Source organism: Chiloscyllium plagiosum, chromosome 2 (assembly GCF_004010195.1).
Source record: "Chiloscyllium plagiosum isolate BGI_BamShark_2017 chromosome 2, ASM401019v2, whole genome shotgun sequence".
Lineage (NCBI taxonomy): Eukaryota > Metazoa > Chordata > Chondrichthyes > Orectolobiformes > Hemiscylliidae > Chiloscyllium > Chiloscyllium plagiosum.
Window position 1 is genome coordinate 47,616,233 of NC_057711.1, and position 10,716 is coordinate 47,626,948.

At 41.5% G+C, this 10,716-nt stretch overlaps 1 protein-coding gene across 3 annotated transcripts in view; it reads left to right on the top strand.

Moving 5' to 3' along the window:
- Nucleotides 1-10,716, top strand: part of adgrv1 (adhesion G protein-coupled receptor V1) — a 559,481-nt gene that overhangs the window by 173,415 nt on the left and 375,350 nt on the right. For all 3 annotated transcript variants that reach the window (XM_043709105.1, XM_043709113.1, XM_043709123.1), the window contains 3 exons: nt 140-218; nt 2,887-3,025; nt 6,516-6,657. In XM_043709105.1, coding sequence (XP_043565040.1) covers nt 140-218; nt 2,887-3,025; nt 6,516-6,657 — 360 coding nt within the window. The remainder of the gene's footprint in view (nt 1-139; nt 219-2,886; nt 3,026-6,515; nt 6,658-10,716) is intronic.

Here is a 10,716-nt window from a genome sequence, read left to right on the forward strand (position 1 = left end):
ATCACCCATCTCCATGTAATGTTCTCCTTACCCAATTATGCCTGCTTTCTCTGTTTGTATTTTCAGCACCACCTTGTGCTTTTAGATTATGTAATTCAGTTATGCACTATGGTTTTAAAGGTTCGGTTTTAATTTCCAGATGCTGCAGGTCAAGTTTCCCAAATAACTATTGATGCAAATGATGGTATAAAAGGCATCATTCAGTGGCACAGCATTAAGTAAGAGTTTAATCAATAATATAAACATACATTACTAGTTAATAAAAGTCTGTTTTGTTTTGTATTGATTTATGCATTGTTATTAAATTATATTAGTTTAATTTACTGTTGCTAACTGTGAAGTTAATTCTGTAGTAAGACCATAAGACATGAAAGCAGAATTCAGCCCATTGAATCTGTTCAGCCATTCAATGAAGTCATGGCTAATCTGATAACCCGCAACTTCACTTTCTTGTTTCTTCCCCATTAACATTGATTCCTTACTATTTAAAAATCTGTCTATCTCAGCCTTGAATACAGTTAACTCAAACTGGCCAGCCTCTGTGCTAAAGAATTCCACAGATTGACTACACCCTCTGAGAAGAAATTCCTCCTCTTCATCATTGTCTTAAATGTGCAATCCCCTTTGTTCTGATTATGTCCTCTGGTCCTAGACTTTCCGGCAAGGGGAGAAAAGCTTTCCATATCATAAAACTAGAACATATCCGTACCATAAGACATTGAAGTTGAAGTAGCCTGTCAGTCCATTGATTGTGCTCCAACATTCAACGAGAACATGTGTGATCTGATAAAATTTTCAATTCATCTTCTGCCTTTTCCATATAACCCCAGTTCCCTTACTGATTAATAATCTGTCTGTCTCAGCTTTGAATATACTTAATGACCAAGCCTTCACAGTCCTCTGTGGTAATGAATTCCATGGATACATAACTAATTGAGAGATTAAATTCCTCTTCATTTATCACATAAATGTGGGATCCCTTGTTCTTAGGTTATGCCGTCTGGTCCTAGACTCACCCACAAGGAGAAACAACCTTTCCACATGTATCCTTCCAAGTCCTTTAAGAATGCTGCATGTTTCTATAAGATCACCTCTCATTCTTCTATAATCCATCATATAGGTCCAATTTCCTCAACATCTCCTCATAAGACAATTCCTCCATACCTGCTATCAGCCTAGTGAACATTGCTAATGCCAATATATCTTTCCTTATATAAAGGGCCCAAAACTGTTTACCATATTCTTGTTGTACTCTGACTATTACTTTGTACAGTTTTAACAAAACCTACTTATTTTGTACACCATTACCTTTATACTCCATTACTTTTGAAATAAAGGTCAACATTCCATTTGCCTTCCCTAATTCCTGCTGAACTCGGATGCTAGCTTCCTGTGATTCATGAACAAGGATTCCTAAATCCCTCTGATTTTCTCCATTTAAATAACATACATTTTCTATTCTTCCTGCCAAAATGTGTAAACTCACATTTCTGCACATTATGTTCCATCTGCCAAGTTTTTGCCCACTCACTTAGTCTGTGTCAGCTTCACTGCTTGCTTTTCCACCTGTTTGTGTGCCATTTGCAAATTTGACAATAGTGCATTCACTTTTTTCATTTGAGTCTTTATATATTGTAAATAATTGTGGTCACAGCACTGAATCTTGGCACAACACTAGTTACAGTTTGCCAGCCTTATAGAATGCCTCTTATTCCAACTCTGTCTTCTATCAATTAGCCAATCCTATATCCATGCTAATATACTACCTGTAATACCATGGGTTTTTATTCAGTAACCTAATGAATGGACTGCCTTCTGCTAACCCAATAAATTATATTTGCTGCTTTCCTTTTAAGTATCCTGCTTGAAACCTCTTCAAAGAAATTTATTAAATTTGTCAGGCATGATTTCCCCTTTATGAAGCTAGATCATATGCTAGATCATATATTGCATTTCTAAATGCTCTGCTATTACCTACTCTATAATAGACTCTAACATATTCCAATAGCAGACATTAAACTGGCTGTCCTATAGTCATCTGTTTTGGTCTCCTTCCTTTCTTAAAAAAGGTGTTGCCTTGACAGTTTCCCCCCTCTGGGAAGTTCTAGAATCTAAGGATTTCTGGATAATTATTACTAGTGTCGCCGCTATCTCTGTGGTAACTTAATTTAATATCTCAGAATGCATCTCAGCAGGCTCAGGGGACTTATCGGTCTTTAATCCCGTTATTTTCATTAGTACCTTATTCTCTAGTGATAATGATTATATTTATTTCCTCTTGATTTTTCCCTTGAATTTTAGGATGCTATTAGTGTCTTCTACTATGAAGACCATGCAAAGTATTTATTCAATTCCTTTGCTATTTCGTGCTGCCCATTCCTGTTTTGCCACCTTATTCTGTAAGAGGCCTCTGTTCACTTTGACTTCTCTCTTCCTTTCCATATTTAAAGAAGTTGTTGATGTTACTTGCAAGGTTACACCCAAAATACATCTTCTCCCTCTATTGCTGACGTTTGTTAGTTTTTAAAATTTGCCCAATTATTGGGCTTGCCACTAATCTTTGCCACATTGTATGTTGTTCTATTTTAGTCTTAAAAATTAGATGTGAAACATGCATCAATTGAAATGAGAGGGTTGACGTTCATACACCGATGCCTTGCAATGCTAAGTGACAGTTACTTGGATACATTCTTCTCACTTTACTTAAGATGAGAGGTGAAAGGAGTAAAGAAAATCATTGCGCAGCTCCGTTTGCTCAATTTGATTCCAATGATCAGATTTTATAATTTAAAGGCAGTGGAGAAGTTAAGGCATGCACTTTCTAAAGCTGTGCTTTTAAAATGTTTTACTTCATTGGTAACCTTTCACTTTTTTTTCCCCTGTAAGCTTTGAGGTGAATGAGACCACTGATAACCTAACCTTGTTGATACATCGAGGTGGGGGTGCACATGGGAATGTATCTCTGTTTTACTACATTCAGAATCTAGAAGCTCAGTTGGGACAAGATTTCAATGTGACACCAATGGTAAGAAGTGATTTTGTGATCAAATTTTAGCATGTTAAGTTGATTCTTAAAAGGTGAGGATGGATTTTCTGTTGAAATGTGCTGTCTCAAGTTAGCATTTCCCAAATGCAGTCCAGAAGGAAAAGAGACTGCAAAGGCGACATATTGGAATTTTGATGAGTCAGGAAACCTCAGATTCAAATGGCTTCACTGGTGTAATTTGACATCCACATTATTTGTACATTGAGGATCAAACCCAACATCCTCAGGATCAGCGATTAGACATTCCTTCCACTTGCACTCTCAAAGGTTGGAGGTTGAGCATAACTAATCTTCTTATCTCCTTCATGGTGTTCTTGGTCTAACTGGATGCCACACCTGTCCATCAAGCTGAATTCTAGCTGGAAACCTGTTAGGTCCCAACAACTGTGGAGTTAAATACAGAAATATGGATTGTCTAACAGTTAAAAAACCATAAGAAAAACATGCTCCCAGAGTTATGGCAAGTTAAAACCAAAATTTTAATGATCAAAGCTTCTTGAAAATTGAGCAAACTTTCACACTTCATGCATCATGGATTGCAGCATGCAAGTCAACTTTAGAAACCTCCAAAAATCCTTCCAAAAAAAAAAGAGGTGTCAGATCAGGAGCTGAGTATAAAATGCAGGTGGCCATCATTTTGAAAAGTGAAAAACATTAGTGCCAATGGCACAGCTTTTATTTTAAAATTAATTTGTTTTATTATCATGTAATGGCAAACTATCTGTCCCCTTGGACAGAAATCCAGCTGGGAGCTAACAGACTGAGAGTGTGCCTTCTCCACAGCCGTTATGTGCTTCAGGTGGACTAAAATAGTAAAGAGTGGGATATCAACCCTCATTGGGTGGAATCCACATTCTCTGGAGCTGCCAACCAATCAGGTATTAAGGCGGTTGGTAAAACCATTTGATAAAATGTTGAGCTTGACATCCAATCTATTTTGTGTGCCTCCTCCACCCTGCCACCAAAACAAGAATGCACTTTTCAATGGCTTCCAAAATCCAGCCATCATTTTTGGATTCTGACACAAAGGGTAGTTAACAAGGTTACACTATGAATTGGTAGAACCCTGGAAAGGACTGAATACAAGATGGACCTGGTATGCCTCTCCACAAATTCCTGAAGGTAACAGGTAGGTAGGTAAATGGTTAGGAAGGCGTCTGGGATACTTGCCTTTATTAGACCAGGTATAGAATACAAGAACAAGGAGGTTGTGCTGGAACTATAGAAAATGTGGGTTAGGCCCAACTGGAGAATTGCATGCAGTTGTTGTCACCACATAAAGGAAGGATATGAGAGAGTGCACAGAAAATTTACCAAGACCCTGCCCTGGGCTGGAGGGTCTGAGCTATGAGGAAAGATTGGAAAGGTTGGTGTTGTTTTCCTTGTTGCAGTGAAGGTTGAGAAGCAACCTGACAGAGGTGTATATGATTATGAGGGACATAGGGTGGACAGGAAGACATAGATTTCCATTAGTAGAGGGGTCAATACCCTCGGTGTGTAGATTTAAGGTAAGAGGTAGAAGGTTAAGAGGAGAGTTGAGGGGAATTTATTTTAATATAAGGTGTGGAAGTCTGGAATGTAATGCCTGAAAGGGTGGTTGAATTAAAAATTCTTGTAACATTTAAGCAATATTTAGATGTTTCGTTGCCTTGCCATAGCCTCCAGGGCTATGGCCAAAAGCTGGAGAATGAGATTTGTGTCGTCAGATCTTTATAGAACAGCATGGACACAGTGGGTTGACTGGCCTCATTTTGTGTCGTCAATGTGTCTGAATTCATTGATTTCATTCTGAGTCAGATTGCCTGTGGTATAACCATCAGGATCTCTCACTGGATCAGATGTGATGCTTTTAGTTTTCATAATCTTCCCTTTGCAACAAATCACCTTTTTCTGCATCAATTGAATTAGATATTCCACATTTTCTCAATGACTTAATGATCTTTGTACATTTATAGCATAGCATGATCTGATGATGAAACTACTCAAAAACATCAGGTGGAGCTGTGAATGTCTTTGTGAATGTCTTTTTCCTTGTGAACAATTGATCTGTTTCATTCAATAAGAGCATGATCGTTAAATGGTTTGTTGAAGCAGAATTCCAAATCTTTAACCACTGATGTTGGATGTCTGGCTAACCGAAATTTGCTTATATTTTTTTCTTGTAGGCACGTCCTGATTTCATTGGTTATATAGGACCTGAATGTATTTCACTCTAATTAGCGGCATTCTATGTGTAGCTGCAAGGTTTCTGTGTCTACACATTATCAAAGAATTGTTCTAATATGGAAAGAGGCCATTTGACCCATCATGCTTCGACTTGCGCTCTGAAGGAGCAGTTGATTAGTACTACTTCCCCAGCTTCTCCCTATATTCCTGTACATTCTTCCTTTTCAGATGCCAATCCAATTCCTTCTTGAATGGCTCAATTGAACCTTCTATCACCACACTCTCAGACAGCGCATTCCAGATTCTTGCTTCATTTAAAAAAATCCTCCTTATGCTTCCATTGCTACTTTTGCCAATTAACTTAAATCTGTGCTCTGTTCTTAATTCTTTCACCAATATCTCTATCAACCTGTGTACCTTTTTTTCTCCAAGGAAAACAGTCCCAACTTCTTGAATCTAAATCTGTCATTGAAGTTTGTGTGCTGGAAGCATTCGCGTGAATGTTTGCTGTGCATCTTTCCCAAAACATGGCATCCAGAACTGGGTGCAGTACCCCCTCCATAGTCAAAACACCCTTCCTCAGATAAGAAGACCAAAACTGTACACAGTTATCCAGGTGTGGTCTCACCAAGGCCTTATATAATTGCAGCTATCCCTGCTGCTATACTCAAATCCTCTCGCTATGAAGGTGAGCATACTATTTGCCTTCTTCACCACCTGCATGCTCATTTTCAGCAACTGGTGTACAGGCACACCTAGGTCTCGTTCCACCTCCCCCTTTCCCAATCTATCTCCATTCTAATAATAATGTCTTCCTGGTTTTGCTAGCAATTTCAATTGAATCACACTCGGAGAGTATTTTTCAAGGCCTTTCGATTTCTAGTCCAGTGACATGACCTCTACTCCTCCACATAAGAGTGCATATTCAAATTATGAAGAACTGTGTTCAACATGAAGACACAAATTTTGCTGCCTTAAAAATCATTAGCCTAGAGTTTGCTCTGAGTTGCTTTTTCAATGATTCATAATTTGGTCAGACCACTGCTGAGAGTGCCCAAATCTCTTTGTCATAAAGCTGCCCTCGTCGTGGATACAAGCAGTGTTGTCAGGTCTCAAACATACCTTGCCCAATTGCCAGGAACAAAGTCAGGAAATGGACACATTGGCTGGTTCCAGTGTCTTGGGTCCTGTCTGACTTTGTTCCTGATCTCATCAAGACCCTAAATAGCTACTCCATTCTTTTCTATGGCTGCTGTAAATGATTTTGATACTCGGTGATAATTTGTTTCTCTCAAATTTGCAGAGAATTTTTTTTACTGATGGAGAGAGATACAAATCCATTGAGGTTGCAATTCTCGATGACAATATTCCAGAAGATGATGAAGCCTTCCAGCTGATTCTCACCAATCCGTCTTTCGGACTAGAACTAGGAGAAAGAACCATAGGTAACGAAAAGAATATGAACCATACAAATGGCTAGAGACAATCGGACAATGCATCAAAATGAAGACCATAGGAAGTAGTAACAGGAGTAGGCCATTCACTCCCTTGAGTTAACTCTGTCATTCAATAAGGTCATGGCTCATCCGATATTCCTCACATCCACTTTGCTGCTCTTTCCCCTTGATTCCTGTAGAGTTGAAAAAGCTACTTATCTCAGCCTTAAATGTGCACAAGGACTGTGCCTGATATCTCTCTGTCTGTGGCAAGGAGTTCCAAATAATCTTAGCCATCTGAGAGAAGATGTTCCTCCTTATCTCAGTCTTAAATTGGCACCCCCCTATTCTGAGACTGTGCAAATCTCTATATCCAAAATGTGTGCACTTTAATTTATTTGATGTGTGGAAAATTATTTAGAGTGCATGTCATTTTGCTGTAATTCATGATTAAAAATAACAAAACAACAGACCTGGTAACTTGTGGAAATCTATTTAGTACAGTGTACATGGACTAAATGTGAACTTCTGAAAAGGGATCACATGGATATTTATCAGAGAAGGCTATGGTCTTCTAAATTAAGAGATGGTAAAATATTCCATTGAAAATTGGTCAGAAGAGAAAATAAAATTAAAATTAAAACCTGGTTGAAAGTAGGTAATGGTTCTTTCGGTTTCAACACTGGGGCCACTTCCCCCCAACACATGAAGTTTCTTATTGATTCTAGAAAATCCTGTTCTGTACAATGCTGGATCAGTTTAAAAGCCTCATTGTGAATGTCGATGTTATAAAAGTAAATGGGCCTTATAGGTATTCTTACCAGTTATTCCATTCTGGTAAAGGGAGTAGGACAACAAGATAGAGCAGTAACAAACACACAGAATGCTGGAGAAACTCAGTAGGGTTGGCAGCATGTGTGGAGAGAAAGAAAAACAGTTAATGTTTGAAGTCTGAACAGAAGCTCTTCAGAACTGATGCAGCAGGAGTAAGAGGCAGTGACAAATAAAACTGCAGCTGCAGGCAAACAATTAGATGGAAAAGCTCCCAGGAATTTGTCCTCTTCTGATATAGTTTCATAGAATTGAAGCACATAATTATTACAGCACAGAAGGAGAATATTTGGCTTGTCATGCTTCTGCTGTCATCTGAAGAAGCATTTCACTTACTGGGTTCTCTGAAAACTATCAGAGCTAAAGGCTGTCTCGTCCTCTGGAACTGATCACCTGTATCCTAGGAACTTAAAAGAAGTGACTGCAGAGATAGGAGATAGTATTGGTTGTCACTTTCCAAAATTCCCTACATTTTGAAAAGGTCACAGCAAATTGGAAAATCGCATGTGGAACACCGCTTCCGGAAAGGTAGGAGACAAAAAGCAGAGAGCTATCTGCCATTTAACCTCACATTGTATCACAAGGGTAATGCAGAATTAAGGTACTAAGGTTGATCAGTTATGATCATATTGAATGGCCAAGCAAGGTCCAGTAGCCTACTCCTGTTTATATCTTCCACATCTATTGACGAGCTCACACAGCCAAGAAAAATGATGGCAGAATATTAGTATTAGTTGTGATGTTGACACAGTTGAAGCAAAAGCAGAAGCAGTTAGAATGCAGCTTAGGTACGGTTTTGGGCTCCTTGCCCAAGAAAGGATATAGTCACTTTAGAAACAGTTAAAAATCACACAACGCCGGGTTATAGTCCAACAGATTTATTTGGAAGTATTTTCATCAGGTAGCTCTGGAGCAGGATCATTAGACACAGAATTTATAGCAAAAGATCTCAGTGTCATGCAACTGAATCAATATATTGAACAAACCTTCCACCCATCCAACACTGGCACCTCTACTTTAGAAACAATTCAGAGAAGATTCATTTAACTGATTCTTGGCATGAAGGGGTTTCTAAGGAAATCTTAGAATGTTGGACCTACATTCAATGGCCTTGAGAAGAATGAGAGGTAATCTTATTGAAACAGACAATTTCCTGGAGGAGCTTTCCAGGTTGGGTGCATGACAGGATGTTTCCTCTTTTGAGGACTCTAGAACTAGGTGGCCAGGTTTAATCAGTTGCGAGCCTCTGATTTAAGACTCAGGTGGGGAGTTCTTTTTTGCTCTGAGGGGACTATTGGTCTGGGGAAGTTTCTACCCCAGTGAGCACTGGAGGCTGGGTCACTGAACATTTTCAAGGTAGGTAGTTGAGTGACAAGGGAGTCAAAGGTTCTGAGGGCAAACAGGAAAGTGGAGTTGAGGCCACAGTCAGATCAGCTATGATCTTTTAGAATATAGAGCAAGCTCCAGGGGTCAAGTAGCCCACACCTGCTGCTAATTCTTGTGTTCATCTCATATGTCGTGTCTTTTCTTCACAGTCCTGTAAATGTTCCCTTTGGTTCCTTTGAAAACTTCAGCTTCTATTGCCTACATCTCACACTTAGACAGCGTATTCCTGATCCTAAAAACATGATGTATGAAAATGTTGTTCCGTGTTTCGCCGTAGTAACTTTTGCCAATATCTTAAATCTGTACCCTCTGGTTTTTGATACATCCATGAATGGGAACAGTTTTTCCCTAGGAGAAAGTGAGGACTGAAGATGCTGGGGATCAGACCTGAAAAATGTGTTGCTGGAAAAGCGCAGCAGGTCAGGCAGCATCCAAGGAGTAGGAGAATCAACGTTTCAGGCATAAGCCCCTCTTCAGGAATGAGGAGGGTGTGCCAAGCAGGCTAAGATAAAAGGTAGAGAGGAGGGACATGGGGAAGCGGCATTGGGAATGCGATAGGTGGAAGGAGGTTAAGGTGAGGGTGATAGGCCTGAGAGGGGGTGGGGGCGGAGAGGTCGGGAAGAAGATTGCAGGTCAAGAAGGCAGTGCTGAGTCTGAGGGTTGGGACTGAGAAAAGGTGGGGGGAGGGGAAATGAGGAAGCTGGAGAAATCTGCATTCATCCCTTGTGGTTGGAGGGTTCCTATGCGGAAGATGAGTCACTCTTCCTCCAGGCGTCGTGTTGCCATGGTCTGGCAATGGAGGAGGTCAAGAACCTGCATATCCTTGGCAGAGTGGGAGGGGGAGTTAAAGTGTTCAGCCACGGGGCAGTTGGGTTGTTTTGCGGTTGCAGGGGAAGGTGCCGGGAGTGGAGGTTGGGTGGGGGGGGGGGGGGTGGATCTGACAAGGGAGTCGCGGAGGGAGAGGTCTTTCCGGAATGCTGATAGGGGTGGGGAGGGAAATATATCCTTGGTGGTGAGGTTGGTGAGGTGGTAGGTGAGGACCAGTGGGGTTCTGTCCTGGTGGCGATTGGAAGGGCGGGGTTCAAAGGCGAAGGAGCGGGAAGTGGAGGAGATGTGGTGGAGAGCATCATCAACCACGTCTGAGGGGAAATTGCGGTCTGGAGGAGGCCATCTGGGTTGTTCGGTATTGGAATTGGTCCTCCTGGGAACAGATGTGGCGAAGGCGACTGAATTGGGAATATGGGATGGCGTTTTTACAGGGGGCAGGGTAGGAAGAGGTGTAATCTAGGTAGCTGTGGGAGTCTGTTAAGTCAGTTGTCCGAGATAGAGATGGAGAGGTCTAGAAAGGGGAGGGAGGAGTCTGAGACGGTGCAGGTAAATTTGAGGTCGGGGTGGAAGGTGTTAGTAAAGTGGATGAACTGTTCAACCTCCTCGTGGGAGCATGAGATAGCGCCGATACAGTCATCAATGTAGCGGAGGAAAAGGAACCGCTTGGGCGCCATTAACCACACGGCCGCTGCAGCAACCGCCGCCACGAACCATGACGTCACTTCCTCCCCCACCGACCATGCAATCTCCACGATCGCTGCCCAGACAACCGCCTCCACGATCGTCAGGAAGACCATCGCTGACAGATTCGCGGCCTCCGCGGGGTCCACAGCCACTGGGAACAACACTGTTTCTGCACTCGCCGCAGTCACTTCCGCCCCCCCGGAGTTGCCGTCGCAGCATCTACTCCCGCCCCCAGTGACGTCACTTGCCGACACACCGACTACGCCGAATGTATCTCTGCCCCCTCGCCGATCTCTGCCCCCGCGCCGATCTCCGCCACCACGCCGATCCCTGCCCCAT